The 20,681-nt window shown below is 40.8% G+C and overlaps 1 protein-coding gene across 1 annotated transcript; it reads left to right on the top strand.

Annotated features, from left to right (window-relative positions):
• Positions 1–9,400: 9,400 nt before the first annotated feature.
• Positions 9,401–19,038, top strand: ncf1 (neutrophil cytosolic factor 1). The gene is made up of 11 exons (XM_037687783.1): positions 9,401–9,495; positions 9,595–9,675; positions 9,751–9,826; positions 13,631–13,796; positions 13,873–13,931; positions 14,399–14,521; positions 15,735–15,842; positions 15,922–16,039; positions 16,180–16,287; positions 18,633–18,796; positions 18,875–19,038. The coding sequence occupies exons 1-11, from the start codon at positions 9,427–9,429 to the stop codon at positions 19,036–19,038; spliced, it is 1,236 nt and encodes a 411-aa protein (XP_037543711.1). The 5' UTR covers positions 9,401–9,426.
• The last annotated feature ends 1,643 nt before the right edge of the window (positions 19,039–20,681 follow it).

Genomic DNA, 20,681 nt, shown 5'->3' with positions numbered 1-20,681 from the left:
GATCCTCGTGACCGGGCTTCAATGACTCATCTGTGTAAGCCTGTTGTGAACTCTGCCCTTGCCAGTAAAACAGGGTTAAAAAAGCTCGAGAGTGGCTTATTTGAGTAAAGAGATAATGAAAGGAGATTTTTATCCCACGCAGTCGGTGACAGTTTGGTTTCACTGGTCACCAAACCTTCCCAGATATGTCAGACATGTCTCGCCATCATGGACGTGTCGAGACCGTTTCTAAACTCCCCGGTGATTCAGCAATGTGTCGCCAACGCGCCAGCGAGATGATCGATGAGTTCCTTTTGTACTCGGAAGTCGGCATTTCCAAGTTTTTGAGTGATAAATCAGCTGGAACTCCTCCCAGTTTTTACCATTTCAATGTAGAAAACATCTGAGTCAGCAAACAGGTGACCTCATCTGACCACGAGGTCTTCATTCAGAGCATGAAGTCAGACCAGGGAGACACGTCTGGTTTCACCGGAGGACAGAGAGAAAAAATAACGTACTCCACCTACTGGCACAGATCTGAAATGTGACATACTTTGTATATATCACATTGGGTGTACTTAGTAAATTTATTCCTCATTTGGAAATAGATTGTCTAAACAGTTGTTTTGTTTTTAACACAAAATTTTCATTTTATTTGCAACTTCTTAACATGATGATCACAATATTGCTTGGTTTTGTTGAACAAGCACTTCTTCTTCAAAAAAAGTTTTATTCTGTCAAATATGTTGCATAGAATTTGTTTTGGCACAATTCAGACTTTATTGCCCGATGTGACATATATGTCACAATTATATTTGACAAACCTATTCTTTATCTAATTGTTTTAGAAATACTATCCAACCAGGTTATATGTGAGCTACGACAGCTTATCTAAGGATCGAAACAGTGGAAACACCTTTGGTAAAAGAAAATAAAGTTCGTCACATTAGCTGCCCAGGTGCACCAAGACTTTGGAAATGATGTTGTCCGAAACCAGGGTCCCTCACTAGTCACATGACCAGAGTCCCTCACTAGTCACATGACTGAATCGGGCTGTTCAGTAGATGTCACTTAAGCCCCTTATCCACGGGGCTTTTTGGTACTCCTATGTAACTAGTTGTGGCCGATTGCGTGTTTTATCAACAATGCCTCTAGTGGCGGAACCCACCCCATTTTTGGGACCTAAATCACTGAGGTCCCAGGTCTGGTTCTTGTAGGGTCTAGTTGTGACATCAGCGCACTGTAGGTCACTGATTGGTCAGGGGGCGTATTCATTGGTGGAGGGCGGAGATTCAGTCTTCCACATTAGGGACTTCATGAGATAAAAGTCAATGTTAAACCTTAATAAGAAACTTTTCTCAATTTTAAAAAGGGGCGATGACACCAGTGTCACCGTGGGCCCTTATGTAGCGTCTGTCTGTCTGTCTGTCTGTCTGTCTGTCTGTCTGTAAAACATGCCATATAAATGATCAACCTTCAGATCAGTTTATTAAACTGTTTGGTGACCAAGCTGGTCAGTTTAACTCAGCTGGATCATCAAAGTAAGATTAACTCATTATCATTCAGTCCAGGAAGTCCAGAAACAGTCAGTCAGGTCAACAGATAATCAGTCAGTCAGTCAGTCAGTCAGTGGGTCAGTACTGGTATCTCATGTCTCCTCTGAAGCTGTCAGACTCTAGCTGAGTGAACCTCCCTGTGTGCTACTTATTGATCACCTGCTGTGTGTGTGTGTGTGTATGCGTGTGTGTGCGTGTGTGTGTGTGTCGTTGTTTATGCTACTTTGTGAGGCCCATTTTTCCAACTTATACTGCATTGTGAGGACCAACTGCTCCTTATGGGGCCCAAAGCCCGGGCCCCATAAGAAGAAGTCCCGGTGTTGGGTTAGGGGCTAGGTTTAGGACTAAGGTGTGAATTGAGGATGTGTTAGGTTTAGGGTTAGGTATGTACTGGTAATGGTTAGGTTATGGATAAAGGTCATGGTTAGGCTATAGAAATGAATGAAAAATGAATGGAAGTCAATGCAAAGGCCCCATAAAGATAGCAAAACAAACATATGTGTGTGTGTGTGTGTATATGTATGTATGTGTGTGTGTGTGTGTGGTTGCACATTCAGGTTTTTTTTTAGCCCTTCTGCTCATCTGTGAGAGAAAACTGAACCAGTTCAAATTTATTTTCCAACAATGTGTTGAACTTTGTTTGTTTGTTTGATGTTGTTTTCAGTTTAAATGAAAATGAAGGTGTTTTTAGATAAATGTGCCTGAACCGGCTGCTGACAGATTGTGTTCTCCACATCCATGAGACCTCAGACTGCTGCTGTTCAGGCTTCCTGCAGTCCAACACTGACACTGTGTGGTGCCAAATATACTCTTTCATTTCCACTTCCTGTTTTCTTCTAAATTGTTTTCTCTTCTTCAGATTTTTTTATTTCTAAACCAGCTCCTTTTATGTTTTCACCATTACCATACTGGTTATTTCATCTGACCTGATGTCAGCCATGTTGCTGTTTTTACTGGCTTTGGTGTGATGACATCCTAAAGTCGTTTTTAAGTGATCCTAAATGTAATGAACCATTAAAGCATAATCTCTGAAAAACATGAATATTTTTCTGACTTTACTGAGAGTCGTCTGAGCGCCAAATGCAGATTTATTAATTAGAACGTGTTGGTTCCTTCAAAATCAGAGTTTACTTTGCCTTTTTTCTCTCTAAATATCTTGTCTTCAGGAGGTTTTGTTTTACTTCAGACCTGTGACCTGTCAATCAATCCAGTAGGCATGTCAGCAGATGACCAATCAGTGAACTCAATTTGTCCTGAAGGTAAACGCCCCTTGCCTGCGGAGCTGGGCTGCAGACGCTCAGAGTGGACGCTCGAGTATGAAGTCTGAACCCTCTGCGGACAGTGTGTGTTGAGTCCGCGTGGAAAAAGGTCCGCGTGAGTATACCGGAGCCTTAACAAGGTGACAGCTGGACACGGAGGTCTCCACCCCTGTTTAACGATGGACGGTTTCTTTTCACAAAGATGGCCTCCTTTACTCCTCTCTCAAACCATCGTTCCTCTCTGTCCAGGATGTGAACATCTTCATCCCTGAAAGAGTGACCTCTGGCCTGGAGATAAGTGTAGACCGCAGAGTCCTGGCCTGATGATGTTGATCTTCTGTGCTGGGCCATCCTTTTGGCCAGTGGCTGTTTAGTTTCCCCGATGCAAGACTGATCACCCTCCTGACACTGAACAACATACACAATATTACTCTCTTTGTGCCGGGGGACTGGATCTTTGGGATGAACCAGTCTTTAATGTATTTTGGGGTTTAAAAGCCACTGGGACGTTGTGTTTAGAAAATAAACGTCTCAGTTTCTCTGATACTCCCTCAACATATGGAATGACCACTGGTCTGGGTCTGGGTTCCTCCTTTTCACCTGATGGCTGACTGGAGTCCTGTTTGGGTTTCTTCTCTGCTTTTAGGAAGGCCCAGTTAGGATATCCACATTGATATCCAGCAGGGCTGTTCAACTAGGGGTTCAACCAGGAGAGCAAATGGTGGGGGTTGAGGGCCTTGCTCAAGGGCCCAGGGTGGGGCAAATGATGGTGGAGGCAGGTGTGGGTGTTTCACCAATCCCACTCACATTTTGATGTACGGTACGGGGGAGTTGAACCTGCGTTCTTCCAATCACAGGCCCACTTTCTCTAACCTCTGTGCCACCACTCCCACTAGCCTAGTCCTTCTCAAATAGTGGGGCGTGCCCCGCTGGGAGGGCCCGGAGCAATGCCGGGGGGCAAATGTGACCCCGGGGAACATTTTTGTGGCAGGGAGTATTTTTTATTTTGTACCATTCTCATTTTGTCAGTGTGCGTTCGGCAACTCTCAGGCTCACTAATAATAAAGTTATGAACAAATATGGCTGTCTGCTTGAACCGTGTCGCTCCCCTCGGCTGCTGCTCAATAAATAACTCGGACACCTCCTCAGCTGGTGACGCTCTGGACGCTTGTCACCCACAGCACGCGTGAGACAGAGAATAAACTCAAAGCGAGAGCGTTACCTGCTCCTCTTCCTGTTTTACTGTAGCAATTAAAAAAAAAAGTTTTTTACTTTGTCAAAGCACAATTTCTTTGTTTAGTATTTTAAATACAGACATAATGTTTAATAAATGTTAGTACCCTATTCTTTACTAACAAGTCTTCCGCTCTGGATGCATTTCATCCACAACACGCAGCAACAAAGAGGATGAACTCAGAGCGAGAGCGACACCTGCCCCCTCGTTCTTCTTTCGCGTTGACAAATTTTTTTTAGTTTTATCGATTGTCAAAGCACAATTAAGATGTTTTTTTATTTGTTGTAAAAACAGATGTTTGACAAATGTTAGGACTCTATTCTTTGCTAACAAAATGTATTTTATGTCATTAAACAACTTGTCAGGTTCTTCTCTTGTGAGCGCTTTCCCCGCTTCAATCATTGGTGCCATTAAACTTCCTCGTTTTGATTTTTAAAAATCAGCACAAATTGTTTTATTCATTTTTGTTTTGCAGGCCAAAGTGTTGTTTTTAACACTCCTGACTTAAAATGTTGCTGATCAATTTGAATTTATTATTATTTACTGATTGTATGTAATTTGATTTATTTTTGTATCAAATGGTCAAAAAAGTTTACAGTTCAATTAAGGATAGATTTATTTTGATGCACTTTAAGCCTTTTCGGTTGCAGGCTATAAAACAATGTTACTAATCTTTGTTGTAAGTTCTACAGTATAGTCCCATCACTTCAGCTCACTGCAGTGTTTCTTATGTTTTTATGTTGTTGCCAACATTCTAGCTCCTCGGGGGGTACAGCGTCTTCCTTACGTTCCTGTGCAGTGACAGAAAACGGCTTGAAAACTGTAAATCAAAGGTCAACAGGGTCAGGTTCTTCTTGGAGTACACGTCCAAGGACAGACCGGACTCCTGGAACTGGCTGTTTTTGGACAACACTCCACGAATTCTGAAGTAAGTTGCTCTCCAGCTCGTTACTTATTGGATGAAAACAAAATGTGGATTAATGTGTGTGATTTGTTTCTGCAGGTGGTCTTCTAACTTGCTCGCTGCGGGAAAGAACTGTAGCCACAGCAAAATACTACGTAAGGAATGTGTTGCAGTTCCTTAAATACTTTCAAGAGACCCCACCTCAGTCATGCTGCGTGTCCAAGACAAAGTTTTGTTCTGTAACACAAGCTCTGCGGTCCGTTCTGTCTAACATGGACCGCTAATGTAGCGCAGATCCGGGTCAAGAGTGCCAGGCTGACACGGGCCTTCAGCACCTTGACCTGGTTTGGAAGCTCAGCTTTGTTTTTTTGCAGATGATTAAAAAATATATATCTTTTTTGTAAAAATCCCTCTGAATTTTTCACATTATTTGTTTCTGAAGACACTCTGAGTTGTGATGGGTAAGACAAATTAAGTCTGACGGTTTTTTTTTTTTTTTTTTTTTTTTTTTTAAGAATTAAAGTCAAGTTCACCTCAAAATTACTATATTTGTGTTCAAGTTCATTTTCAATATTATTCTCCCTGTTCATGTGGAAGGTATTTTTCTTGAGAACATACAGATGTTGAAGTTGAGTATTAAACGGAATGTAATGTTTCTTTCTTGTAAAAAAAACACAAACTGGTGTGCTGTGAGTTAGAGACGCAGATAAATGTATAAATGTACCTGAAGCTGCTGCCAGGAGCTGAAATGACAGAGTTCTCCACATCAGAGGAAACAAACCTCAGACTGCTGCTGTTCCTGCAGTCCAACACTGACGCTGTGTGGTGCCAAATATACTGTTCTCGTTTATCTCTTCATCTTTTCTTGACCTGTCCCATCAGCTTCTTATTGTGACTTTTTATTTTTCTAATTATGTTTTCTTCTAACTTGTTTTCTCTTCTTTATATTTTATTCTCAATCAGCTCTTTTACGTTTTTACCATTACCATTTTTTTTTTAATTTTCTCCATTGTCTATTTTTACTCTTTTGTTTTTACAAGATTTAATTTTTAATGCTCATTTATTCTTTTCTTTTTTTTGAAAGGACAGGATGTGGATTCACTTCTGGTCCTTTTCATTCTAATTTTATTCACCAAAAACATTTGGTAGAAAATAAAAAAGGTATTTCTGTTAAAGGCAGTTCTGTGTTTGTGTTGTGATAAAACCCATACATTTTTACCATTTTGCTTGTTTTATCGGACCTGAAGTCATCCATGTTGCTTTTTTTTACCGTCTTTGGTCATTTTCTTTCTAATAAAACCTGTTGGTGTGTAATGACATCCTAAAGTTATTTAACTGATCCTACATCTGTAAAGAACCATTATAGCAAAACCTCTGAAAAACATATTTTTCTGACTTAATGAACAAACATATTTTGAATTTAAACCCCATTTTCACCCCAATTAGCTCTTTCTTGCATAACGCCTCATTTGTACAAGGCCAACAGAAACCCTAACAACCACTCAGAAGGGAGGGGAGGGAGAGAGATTTGCACGTGTGTTCAGCTCACATGCTGTAAATGGAGCAGCTCACTGCAGTTTCAAAAACTGGAACTCTGCATGTTTTTGTTTGGAACAAGAAATCCTAAATGTTTCCAACCAACAAAACGGGCTGTCTTCAACTGGACTCAGGACTGTCGTGCCCCGGATGATGGAAAACCTTCACCGTCAGAAGGTCACGGTGCGTTTGAGTAATTTTTATTTGAGCTGTCAGGCTAATGACAATAATGTGACTCTAGATGTGTCATTCACCATGAAATGAAATCATCTGCTTCGCAACAATACTTCACTTTATGTGATTTCATCAGTTGCTGAATCAGAAACGCATAAATGTCATTTATAAATATCTTTGAACTGTTTCTCTAAATAGAGCTGACAGCACAAAGCATCTTAAACTGGATGATATAACCATGGCTTTAACTGTGTTTGTTTAAAGACTATGAAACTGCAGTACTGGTCCTGCTCGAGTTGTTTTTCACCAGTTCAGGAAGAATACGTGTGTTTGTGTTTTTTATTTCTTTGTTCCTCTTTTCTGTTGCAGAAATATTGGAAATCACAAGTTTGGTTTAAACCCCACAGAAATGACCCACATGAACCCGCACATGCACCCACAACAGAAAATAAAAACTAGATTTTTGGTGTGTACATTTTACTTGGGGTTTCCCCTTTTTGACCAGGAAAGCACATAAATGGGGAAATTCCTGACTTGCAGCATTCCTTTGCATTTGATGGTTTACAGCACAACACGTGCCGATCAATATGTTTAGTTTAAACACATCCTAAATCTGTGAAGCTTTATTGTGAGACTTAAAAGGAAACAAGTAATTAAAGGTGTAAACGGTTGTGAAACTGAAAATGGGTTTTTTGCCGTAGATTTCACCGATCTTCTTTCAAAGCATCCATTAACTCTGACAGTTTCCAAACGTCAATAATATTGAAACAAACTTTTATAAACTTTAAACTGCCTCTAACTTATTTATATTTTGTTTCAAAAGAGCCAAGTTTTCAGCTTCTAAAGTGATCTTGGTCAATAGTTCTTTAAGCTTTCTGAAGGTATTTCAAAATGGACTTTAGCTGTTTTTTGTCCTCCATCACTGAGAGGGGGGGTTAGAAAAACCCTCCATGCGGGTTGTGAGCTCAATAACTTGAAAAATAAGAGCGGTACAGACTTCCATTTCGACGTTTGGCTGCATCTAGGCGTAAGAAAAGTTACCATTGAAAATCGGGTTGCCATGTCAACATCCAAGATGGCCACCGCCTTATGTAAACTGACCACGCCATCATTGTGGACTGCCTAGAATGGCAGCCCCCTATTATTATCTACCTGAACAGGGTTTTGCTTTTCTATCAACTTTAATGCAGCCCGAACCGCATTGAATGTTATATCAAAATGACCGACTCGGCACCGAGATGTGTGCTGTTACTTTTATTGGCATTTCGAGTTACCATGGCGATAGAGTTGAATTTGGGTCCAAAAAATCCGACCCGGCCCCAGCCCGTAGCCATCATTTCCGAACCCCACACTACCCGACGAATTAACAGTAATTACAGGTCTGAACCTGAAAAAAAAAAATTTAATAAAAAATACATTTTTAATTAAGCTTTGACAGCTTATATAGTTATTAATGGTCGGCAGATGTGCACGGCTGAGTAAAGGGGGCAGAAGACTGAAGATGAGAGGGTGTTTGTTCTTTCATGGCCGTCAAAGCGCATTAAATCCCTGCTTCTGCTGCATTCTGCATTATTCAGACACGGACCCCGCTTTGACATGTCGAATATTTTGTGATCTCACCTGTTTGGGTCGTCGATCGCACACGTCCGCTGAGTGCAGCGGCTGAATGAACGTCCATGGGCTGATGGATCGCTGGCAGTCCGTCTGAAGCTTAACTGAACTTTTTATTTCTTCCAAGGCCGGTCAGCGCGCAGTTAAATGGCGTGCGGCAGGTGATAGTGTGGAAGGCCATGTTGCCATATAATTGGATCGTCAGCCACACGCGTCCGCTGACACAATCAAAAGTCTGACACCAAACTGGCCCGCACATTAAGCACATTATTATGGACTGGTCCAGCCCTAATCCGGGTAAAGGTTTATGGATGTTTGTTAGTAACTAAAGTTAGATGAATGTGTGTGAGTTAGAGAGTTGTTTTTTCTCTCAGAGAGGAGCCTGCAGGTGCACGGAGGAGTGCCTGATATCTTCTCATCTCTAAGCTGGAAAGCTGAGGCCGTCTTGACCTCGCCTCTGTCTAATAAGTGTATATTATAAAACACTTCCTGCCTCACTGTCCGGCGCACATTCTCACTGACCAGGCTCGAAGCATGTAACTTATCTGTGAAAGCCTTTTAGTGACCGTCTACCATCGCAAGTAAAAGACTGGTTAAAAATCTTTTTGTGTCCTCAGAGTGGCTTATTTGATAAAGTAGATGATGTAAGGATATTTGTTTATTCAACAGTTTCTCCAGGACCTTTCTAGTTTGAAGAAACTGTGCTTTCTAGCTTTTATATGACTTAAAAGTATAGTTTCCTCAGATGACTGGGGTGGCTGAAACCCATAGATTAATAATCTATGTTTTTTTTTATTTACAACTGACTAATTATGACTGCAGGCAGATCTAAATGCAGTTTTATCACCTTAATCCTCTCAAAGTTCTGTTTTTATTTAATTTACACACAACCCTTTGGTTGAATGTCTTCTTTCAACCAAAAAAACATAAGAAGGCTTAGTAGAATAAGAAAACTTTCCTGTTTGTATTTTGTTATTTTTTCCTATTTTTCTACAGCGACAGTTATCAAGTGAACGCACCTGTGTGTAAGTTCTTCCTTTTTTTGTTTCTGGTGAAGTTTTGCTCGTCCAAAGTGTTGTAAAGAGGAACTGACGCCACCCTGCACTCAGCGTATAAAACGGCTTCTGTCGTCTTCAACGTCGGCTGGGCTCAGTCGTTCTGCACGACTTCAGCATGGAGCTCTACGTCAGGCATGTGGAGCTGCTGGGCTTCGAGAAACGCTTCTTTCCAAGTCAGCACTACGTAAGTCTGAACACTGTTTTTACTCTTTCATCACAAAAACCTGCTGAAAAACCTAAAGAGAACTGGTCAATTTACGGGTGATTTTTAAAATCTGTGCAGGTGTACCTGCTGATGGTCAAATGGAGCGACCTCTCAGAGAAACTCATCTACAGGACGTACCCTGAAATCCACACTTTCCACGTTAGTCGGCAGTCAAACTCTTCCAACAGACTAAATAATCGCAGTGTTTGAAGAGTTTTGATGCTTTGTTCACAGAAATCACTTAAGGAGATGTTCCCCATCGAGTCAGGACAAATAGAAAAGAAGGACAGGATAATCCCCTCATTACCAGGTAAAAAACTATTTTTGTGCATGAAAGTTTTAAACTTCGTGTGCTCACCTTTCGGGTGATTGCCCAATCATCTTTCAGGAAGCACCTGTGATTAGCAAACCCATGCAGTGATATAGTCACTTCTCTATTTTGTGAAAAGTGCAACTAAAACCAGTGGTTCTCTTGGATCAACACCTGAACTTATTCATGCACATAGTCAAAATAAAGCAGCTCAACACAACTTAATTTTTCTTAAATTGAAAAGAAATAGTCAAAGGCCTTTTCTTAAAGGATGCATATCATCTGCTGCCTTTCATGGCAGAGTTTTAGGCTAAAACCATCTTGAGATAAATTAATACTGTATACGGCACATTATACACCTGTCAGCAAACTATTATAAGACCTGGTCTTACCTTTGACCTTGATTTGTGACGTTGACCTTTAACTGTTTGGTCTCAGCGAGTGAGGCTCAATGGGTTTCTCTCTGAAGCCCTTCTGTCTTCTACCGGTTCACCTCAGGGCTGCGTTCTTTCACCCCTTTTATTTTCAGTTTGCGGAACGACTCTGTCATCCTGTCCCTTCTCAGCAGGGATGACCCAGACTGTGGTCGGGGACTTCACTGGATGATGTCAGTCTTCTTTTTTAAAGTTAAATGTTTCCAAGACAAAGGAGATGGTCTTTGATTTTAGAAGATTCTTCAGTTGCAGCTCCTGTGGTCATTAACGGTGCAGCTGTCGAGGAGGTGCATCAATATAAATATCTGGGAACTGATCTTGATGACAAACTGACCTTTGACCCCCATGTGAACTCACTTTGTAAGAAGGCCCACCAGAGAATGTATTTTATCCGAAGCTCTGTGGTTTTAATGTTGATTCTACTTTTATATGAATGTTTCATTGAGTCTCTTTTAACTTGAGCTTCATCTGTTGGTTTTGACTTTTGACATGTAAGAACAGGAACAAACTCTCGGGGATTGTCAGGATGTGCAGGAAAAACTGCTGGCACAGTCCTACAGAACCTCACTGACCTACACAAGGTGAGGTCAGTGAACAAGGCCAGGCTGATTCTGGCAGATCCTGATCATCCACTCCATGGTGAGTTCAGGTTGCTTCCATCTGGACGCAGGTAGCTGCTGCCCAGATGTAGAATGAACAGAATGAAAAACTCATTCATCTCTGTAGAGATCAGGCTTCTCAACTAACAGTGATGATTTCTGGTATTTTAATGTCTCAATGTTTTGACTATGGATGTTTTGTGTGTCTACTGACTGTGAAATAAATTACGCCTTGGGGATAATAAATATTCTTGAACTTGAACTAAAGCTGGGGTGAGGAAAAGATTATGCAACACATTGTCTAGTGGTGGCAGCACAGCGGTGCAGTTGCTAGAGCTACTGCTCTCAGCGAGAAGGTTACCCTGGTTCAAACCCTGGTCCGGAGGCCTTTGTGTGTGGAGTTTCCATGTTCTTTCTGTGCATGTGTGGATTTTCTTCAGGTACTCCAGTTTCCTCCCCTAGACCAGAAACATGCATGTTAGGCTGATTTGATAACTCTAACTTGTCCCTAGGTGTGCGTGAGAGAGAGAGAGAGAATGGTTGTTTGTCTTGTTTATCTCTATGTGTCTTTGTGATGGACTGGAGACCTGTCCAGTGTGTCCCCCAACTCTCACACAGTGATGGCTGGATATGGGCACCAGTGACCCCTGTGACCCAAAAAAGAAGAAGTGGGTAAAGATGATTGATGGATGGATGGATGGATGGATGGATGGATGGATGGATGGATGGATGGATGGATGGATGGATGGATGGATGGATGGATGGATGGATGGATGGATGGAAGGATGGATGGATTGTTGAGTGGTGGTACAAATGTCTGTAACGTTTCATTGAACTATCTGAGCGAATCAGACGTTTTGGCCAAGAAAAGCAAAGACCTTGTATAACGTTTGACCTTGATTTGTGACCTTGAGCTTGGAGCTGGCTTGATGAAAAGTGTAGGCAGCCCACTGTCTAGTGATGATGCATTTGTGTGGGAAGTTTTGTTAAAATATCTTGAGCTGATCCGAAGTCATGGGCGAAACAAGAGAAAGTTAAGACTATACCATAATATGTCCTGCCTTGGACAGCGTATGAAAATAACAAATAGTCCTTTCATTAAGCATAATGCCATGTGAAATTATGAGATGTATTAGCTCATGTGTTAAAAGTAACACTTAGATACAACCACGTCAAATATCAGCTCAACATCTGTGAACTTGACTGAGTTACTGCCAATGCTTGTGATGCTTTGTTGCTTTAATGTGGGAGCCATGTTGGGTTGAATCAGTTGTTGATGTGAATCCAATAATTAATTTCTGAGAGTTTCCCTGAAATCTGCTTAGTGGGTCAGAAGCATTTACTACCAGACAGACAGTGTTAACTTTAATAATCAATGTCAAATTTTTAAACAATAATGTCTCACAACATGTTGCGCCCAGACTGCACATTACTCTTCCTGTGTTTTAAAAAGCCAGACAGGTCATGGAACAACAAAACGGTGCTAATAGTGAATTTGGTCCTAAACATCCCTCCAGTTGTTGCTTCTCTTCTCTGCTGAAGATAGAACAAAAATCAGAAGTGAAAGTAGCAGCTGAATGAGAGGAACGTACTCAGACGGTTAAGATCTGAGAGGCTTTTCTTTGGTTTGACTTGTTTGACTTTCCCCTTTTAGTGCCGACGGCCAGCTGTCGTAAACGTGTTCAGGGTTCTCGATGCTACTTTAGAGGAAAACAGAACTTCGGCTTGACACATTTGGCTTGTGAAACACTCATTACTAAAGCTCTGGTTTGCAGGATGGAAAAGGAGAAGCAGAGACAAAACCACAGACATGATGCAACAACAGCAGGGTTGCCAGATAGGAAATGGTAAACTTATGTACTGTCACTTTAAAATTTTGACCCAAACTGTCATACGTGCTGAGTGATGGTGTCGTACAATGAGGTGTGCACTGTGTTTGGTAAACGTGCAAACGTGCACAGAAAAGGAAACGACAAAAAAATAAATAAATCATGTTTATCTGGCAACCCTGAACAACAGCTCTCTGTTGAACCTTTCCTCTCGTAAAGTGAAGAGATACAGAAAACTGATTTTACATCTTTGATGTATTTAATGCAGAAATCTTTCCTGGTGTATCTCAGCTTTGCTTTAAAGTTTGCTTAAGATGGAAAGATGTCCTGAAAGTTGTGAGGATATCAATCAATGAAGATCCATCCATCCACCATCTTCCTCTTCCTCAATCTTTAAAATGTCTCGACAAGCTGGAGTTGCTGTCATCCCATTTTCAGTTTCTAAATTCTGCAGCATTCAATGCTGAGGACAAGTGAGGACTTCTTGTTTTACTGTATTTTACCTTCAAGTGATTAAAAGTGAAAACTTATATTAACAAAAATAAAATGATGAAAAAACAAAAATTTGAAATATGTTCGGTTCATCGTGTTTGCAAAGAAGAAGAAGAAGACCATGGCCATGATAAAAATAAGAAAAACTCGGAATTTTTATATTAATTTCAGAAATATCATTTAAAAAAATCTCATAATTCTGATACGCTGAGAAAAAATAAAATCTGAATTATTTTTAAAAAATGTTTGTTTACACTGTGGCTCTGCCTTCCATAGAAGAACAAAGTTGAAACAAATAAAAATAACTGTTTATCATATGATGCTGTGTTCTAAATGAAGTTTTGATGAAGACCTTTCCATCACATCTGCATGCAATTAATCTGTAAATGCCACCAAGTGACCTGGGTTCCATGTGGAACTGGTCTTCACTGGTTCTGTTCGTGCCTTCAGCTCCACGGTGGCTGAACAGTGAGAAGTCCAGAGAAAACAGGAAGACCACCTTGGCCGAGTACTGCCAGTCGCTCATCAACCTGCCGGCTCACATCTCCCGCTGCAAACACCTCTCCGCCTTCTTCAAGGTCCGACCTGAGGACGAGAACCCCCCGGCTCCAAACACGTCAGTACATCCCACAGATGTCTGCTCTGCCAGCTGCACGCCACCTTATAAAACACGTAAAACATTTTGTCCACAGGCTGAAACGATTCGAGACGTTTGTGGTGTCCAGGGAACTCACCAGAGGCACCGCATCTGGTAAGAATTTTTAATTTCTTTAAAATTAAACATTTTGTAAATTTAAACTTGTATCTAAGTGTAGAAACAGAATTATTGTTATATAGGTTAATAATGTTTTCATTAGTGTGTAAATCTGAGAGCTGGCAGCTTTTTGCATACTTTAAAATAATGGTTCCCAACTCTGGTCCTTGTGGAACGCCATCCTGCATGATTTAGTTGTTTCCCTGCTTTGACACAACTGATTTGAATAAATGGGTGATTCGCAGGCTCCTGCAGAACTTGAGGAAGTAATCAAACCACTGAATCTGTTTTTTTGGAGCAGAGAAACAAGTAAAAACATGCAAGATGGTGTTCCTCAAGGACCAGGGTTGGGAACCATTGCTTTAAAATAAACTGTTACATCCAGATCATTTTTGGGAAATGTGTTTCGCATCAAAAGACTCGTACGATGCAGCTGACTCTTAAACAAGTTGTCGTGTTTGCAGAGATCTCTGGCCCCATCATCTTGGACACCTACAGAGTCATCGCAGACTTCGAGAAAACGTCTAAATACGAGATCAATCTGCACACCGGAGACCTCGTGGAAATTGTGGAGAAAAGTCAGAACGGTTAGAAAACCAAACCATCCATGAAGGATATAAAAATCTGCATGGGTGCTATGATTTCTGTTTTTTGTAACGTTTGAACTTTTCAAAATATTTAACTTATTAACAAACAACTACATGAGATCTCTTCAGTTCCTTCAAAAACATCGACCTGCGTCAACAAACTCCTTTATTTGACTTGCTTTGTTGTTTTTAGCTACTTTTAGATACCTTTTTGCTACATCGTTACATTTAGCTTGTACCTAACCTAATTTTAGATTTTAGCTAATGAGTTGCTACGTTAGTGTTTTGCTACTTGAGTTTTAAGCAAATGTTTCCCTCATTTTAGCTTTTATTTGATGTTCTACTACTTTCTGTTTATGTCTAGCCTTTTAATATTTTTAACTCAGTTTCAGTAGCATTTGACTATTTTTAGCATTTAGCTAGTGTTTTGGTTTTAACTACAAATTTGTATTTTTTGCAATGTTTAACTTTCAGCTAACCTTTCATTTTAACTTCTAACTAGCCTTTTGCTACTTTTAGCTTCTGACTGGCCTTTTGCTACTTTTAGCTTCTAGCTAGCCTTTTGCGACATTTAGCTTCTAGCTAGCTTTTAGCTACTTTTAGCTTCTAGCTATCCTATTGTTACTTATAGCCTCTGACTGGCCTTTTGCTGCTTTTAGCTTCTATAGCTATATTTTTGCAGCTTTTAGCTTCTGACTGGCCTTTTGCTACTTGTAGCTTCTAACTATCCTTCAGCTACTTTTAGCGTCTGACTGGCCTTTTGCCGTAGCTTCTAGCTTTCCTTTTGCTGCTTTTAGTTTCTGACTGGCCTTCTGCTAATTTTAGCTTCTAGCTGGCCTTTTGATACTTTTAGCTTCTAGTTAGCCTTTTGATACTTTTAGCTACTAGAAAGTGTCCTGCTTCTTATATGAACTAATCAGTTTCAGCTTCTTTTAGAAAGTGTCAGTAAACACTTCAGCTTTTAGCATGCACAGATTTTCTTTTAAATGTGTCTATTTATTAAACGTAAACATTAAGTTTTAAACAAACAGCTTTTAATGTATTTCTGTGTTAAATGAGTCAAACCAGGCGTGCGTGAAACATTCTGCAGCTGCCGAACATGGTTTGAATCTTTGACTAGACGGTTTAAATTTAAAAGGACGGTGAGATTCTGAAAATCCACATTTTCCTGGACGTTTCTGTAAAAACTGCTCGGTGCTGCTGCTGCTGTCAGGTTGGTGGTTCTGCCAGTGTGAGACCAAACGAGGATGGGCTCCTGCCTCCTACCTGGAGCCTCTGGACGGACCCGAGGAGGCAGAGGAGGCTGAACCCGACTATGAAGGTAAGAGTTGTTCTGTTCGTGATCCATGTGGGTCAAGAGGTGACTCCTGTGTGTGTTTAATTAAAGTGTGTCCCTGCAGGAGAGCTGCACGTCACTGACCAGGCCTACAGGGCAGAGCAGGAGGACGAGATTTCTCTGGACGTTGGAGAAACTGTGGAGGTCATTCACAAACTGCTGGACGGCTGGTGGGTCGTCAGGTAAAGAGCACCAAACATCATCATGGCTCCATCTTCAAGCTAAATGTATCGATGATCAGAAGAACCATGCGTACTTTATACTTCCCCTTCAAGCAGCTATGATCATGGTACCTTTTTATGTGTGTTTTGTTTGTTGCCAGAAAAGGGGATGAGACGGGTCATTTTCCGTCCATGTTCCTGCAGAAGGCCGACGACAAGACCGGACCTGTGAGGACGAACCTGCGGGGACAGAAACCCCCACCACGCAGGTACGGCAATCCATTCGTCTTTATACAGCGTTCAGCTTTACGTTAAGTGTCGAAATAACATAAAGCCTTTTAAAACAAAGACTAAATTAAGACGTAACTAGAGAAATTGATTTCCTGCAGTGCAAACGCTTATTGCTGAAGAACTTGCTGAAAAACAGCTGAAATTAGCTAAAAACATTAAATGTAGCTGAAATGAAAAACCAAGCCTAAGGTAGCAAAAGAAAACAGAAAGAACATACATTTTCTGAATTAGGTTCAAATGAGCAAAAATTAACACAAACATTAGGAAATTAGCTAAAAAAGCTGAAATTAGAAAAACATGGCTGAAAAGTAGCTGAAAAGGTAGAAAGAAGCTCAAACTACCAGAAGGAAGTGGAAGGAGCTAAAAATATACGGATTGTAATTCATCAAAAAAGCTAAATTTAGCACAAAAACAGCTAAAAGTAGCTGAAATAGCAGAAAATCTGAAACTACCAGAGAAAAGCTGAAAGGAGCATAACAAGCTGAAATTAACAGAAAGACGTTTATTTGGCTGGAAGTAGCAGAAATTACCACAAGAATTTATCTGAAAACAGCTGAAATTATAGCTAAAAATGCTGAAAATGTAGTTGAAAGTTAAGACAAGCTTGAATTAGTAGAAGAAAGCAGAAAGAACAAGTTTGCCCTATTAGGCTGAAAGAAGCAGAAATGAGCACAAAAAATGGGAATTATCTGAAAACAGCTGACATTAGCAACAACAAAAATACAGCTGAAAAGTAGCTTAAAAAGCAGAAAAAGCTTAAATTACCAGAAGGAAATGAAAAGCAGATTTTTGCTGAATTCGGATGAATAACGTTGAAATGAGTGCAAAAAATGTGGAATTAGCTGAAAAAGTTATTAGCATAAAACAGCTAAACAATAGCTGAAATAGCAGAAACAGATGAAACTTACTGAAATTAGCAAATAGAAGTTAGAAGTACAAATATGTTGTAGCAGAAAGAAGCTGAAAGGAGCACAAAACAGCTGGAAAAAACAGCTGTAATTAGCTGAAAAAAGTTTAAATTTGCACAAGGAAGCTGAAAGAAGCTGAAGTAGAACAAAATGTAAAGGAGCAGTAAAATGTTGTAAACAGATCTAAAGATTTGAAGGATGGAAAATGACATCAGTTCATTTTCTATGAGGAAAAAAAAAAGACAGAAAAGGATAAACAATCCAAACAGCTAAAGTTGCACCAAAACCGAAAGTCATAGCAGGATTGTGCTGAAAGAGCTGAATGTGTTGAAATGATTTGTTGAAAGAGCTTGAAAACTGTGAAACGAGAAAGAAGCAGAAAAACATACAGAAGAAAAAATGGATCACAGTAGAGTGAGTGCTTCACAAACACTCACAGAATAAAACCGAACGCTCTAAAGTAAATGTTTCCTCAGTGGACGCAGCCGGTGGGAGACACGCGCACGTTTGCACGTCGTCCCGCCGGTGTTTCCTTGTGCCACTACGAATTAAAGGGAAGTGTTTCAACTCGCTAACCACAAAATGTGATTTCATTTCTCTTTGTGCAAACTGCTGTTGGGCCAAGTTATTCATTTATTTTTTTTAAAGAAACTGAACCATAAATTGTAGAACTTCCGTAACATTTGAATAAAAATAAGTTCAAGTGAAAATGTTCAGAATTTAAGTCGGGTTGAATAAATTTGATAAGAATTAAATGAAATCCTGTAGTTTTAAACAAAGATCTTGTGTAGTCTCTTACCTAGTGTGTTGTTGGGATGACTGTCAGCTACTACCACACCAAGTCTCAGCTCAGTTCCAGTAACTCGTGTTGGCCAAGTTCCAGTAACTGTGGCGGCCATCTTGAATCAGGTGTAAGCAGCCGTTTGGCCTCTAACATTTGATTGATATGCACTGACTGATGGTCCTCCATTTTACATGTGTAAAACCAGTTTCTGGGAACTCCACAGCGGACTGGTTTGAAACACGCCAGTAAGCTGCTGTTCATACGACAGATCCTGTTCTCAAGCCTCAGACTGATGAAGTCTTTCGGATGAAAGAAGAAAAGTTTCTTCCAAATCGAAACTGTCCGGATGACCCGATTTAACTTTTCTGTGTTTGACTTCTAACGCTAATCAGTTAACGATGAACATCTTAAGATTTCTATACTATTTGTCTTGTGGTTCATGAGATATTTTACTAACAGAGGGACATAGGAACAAAGTCACAAGCCAGTGCATGATTGCAACATTTCAGGGAACTTCCCAACGTTTCCCTGAACAGGATTTGTGACTTGCATTAATGTCCGTTCCCGTGTCTGTATCGGCGCCTCCAGCTTCTGCTTACCTCTCCACCTCTGCATGTCCTCCATCTGGCAGGTCCACCATCAGAAATGCTAAAAGCATCCACAGCAACTCCCGTCAGCAGCTCAGCCAGGAGGCCTACCGCAGGAACAGCCGTCGGTACCTCCAGCAGAAGGCCTCGCCGCGCAAGAACTCCAGGAGCTCTGCAAAGTCTCCGCTGAGGGAGAGGAAGAATCAGGGTACCGAGCGCGTCCGACGTGCGTTTCAGGGTCAGTCTGAGGAGCGCGGTGTGATTTCTCTTTGCTCTGCTTCTACAGAGAACATCCCTGAGGCGTCTGGTTCTGGCTCTGAGAGCGAGCTGAAGAAGGAGGCGCCGGTCATCCCCCCACGGCCGAGCGCTGAGCTCATCCTGGAGCGCTGCACCGACAACACCCGCAAGAGGGTCAGCATCCACGAGTCCCGCTCCGGCTCGACCAGCTAGAGCATCAGTGTTGAACCCTCCTGCAGCCGCTCTGCTGAGACACACGTGCACGTTTTTATGTCGTGTTCATCAAACCAACAGAAGCTAAAGTGACACGCGAGGAACGGTTGTAGCAGCAAAGCGGACATTTGGTAACACCGAGTAGACCCCGCAGCTACAAATTCATCTTCTCAAATGTGTTTCTTTTATGAAAACTTTACATTTAAAACATATTTATTTGGCTGTGAAGACGCAAAACCCCAAAACCGTGAGCTTCATTTTGGAGTTTAAATCCCATCTGTTCTAATCTGTCTTTACTTTGATGAGTTCGCTTTGTGTCGTTCTCTTTTTATTCAAGAAAAAGAAGCTAAGACACCGCCTCAACGGGGAAGCTGTATCTTCAAAATGTGTTTGTAAGAGTTATTTTTATTTTTTTTACTTAATAAAGTCACAGAGCAATTAAAAAATGTGAAGTTCTGTGAAGATTTTATGGCTTTAAGTTGAAACACTGAACATATAAATGGAGATCTTGCTCTCAATTTTCTCATTTTAACTTCTGTTACAGAATATATTTATAAAAGTAGAATTATTAGATTAGAGTGTTTTGATCTACAGAATGAGAATAACTCATTACTATAAAAGGTTTACCTCGAGTACTTTATAATTCAAGTAGTTTAATACAGTATATTGGATCTCAGCAATTGCACCTAAACAAGATAAACAAGAAATACTTTAAAAATGACCCGACTTGAAAACCACTAAACTGATTTTGTCACGTTAATAAAAGAAGTCCCGTTGTTTACATGAATATATTTATGCACAAATGCCAAAGAAATTTTGAAGACACAATTTTTCTAAACGATAACAAATGCTAATATTAACTCCTACATCACGTGGTACATGAAGTGGAATGAAATTGTGTACACAGGGTCCCAGTTACATCCAACAAGAGCAAAAATATAAAGTGTTAAAAGAAACGGTAAGGATCAAAGACATGATCTAAGAAATACGCTGAACACTGACAGAAACAATACGCCGAACAACAGCAGCACGAACATGAGTCTGTGTGAGCAGATGGGTAGGAATGAACACAGCAGCATGAAATAATCAGCAGCATGAGATCAGCAGCGCATATCAACAATCAAAGTGGCATTACAGTGATTATTTTCACAGTGATTATTCTGGTTAGAGTCTGACAGCCTCAGGGTAGAAGCTGTTCCTCAGTCTAGTGGTTCTACACTTAATGCTCCTCAACCTCCTGCCTGAGGGGAGCGGAGCAAAAAGTGTGCGCGCTGGGTGAGTGGGGTCCTTCATGATGCAGGTGGCCCTCTTCCTGCATCTGGAGGTGTAGATGTCTGTGACGGTGGGGAGGCTGACTCCAACGCTCTCCACTGCACACTAGAGTTGCATTCGGGCCCAAAAACTCTGATCTGACCCGACCCAAGTCAGCAGTCAGCATTTCCGAACCCCACCTGACCCGACGAATTAACATTAATTACAGGTCCGAACCCGGAACTCCTCCGACATTTTTAATTAGATATTAATGGTCGGGGACGCGCTGATCGGAGCTGAGGGGGTGTTTGCCCTTTCATAGTTATCACAAAGCATGACAAAACTGCTTCTGCCTGCATTCGTCTGTATTACTCAGACACGAACTGCTCTGA

This window comes from Nematolebias whitei, chromosome 14 (genome assembly GCF_014905685.2).
Source record: "Nematolebias whitei isolate Nwh7 chromosome 14, NemWhi1, whole genome shotgun sequence".
Taxonomy (NCBI): domain Eukaryota; kingdom Metazoa; phylum Chordata; class Actinopteri; order Cyprinodontiformes; family Rivulidae; genus Nematolebias; species Nematolebias whitei.
This window is presented reverse-complemented; position numbering and strand designations above follow the sequence as displayed.

Coding starts and splice junctions, on each gene's coding strand:
- ncf1 (XM_037687783.1), top strand. CDS start 9,427: ATGGAGCTCTACGTCAGGCATGTGGAGCTGCTGGGCTTCGAGAAACGC. Junction 9,496..9,594: donor TCTTTCCAAGTCAGCACTAC/GTAAGTCTGAAC, acceptor AAATCTGTGCAG/GTGTACCTGCTGATGGTCAA. Junction 16,040..16,179: donor GACGGCTGGTGGGTCGTCAG/GTAAAGAGCACC, acceptor GTTTGTTGCCAG/AAAAGGGGATGAGACGGGTC.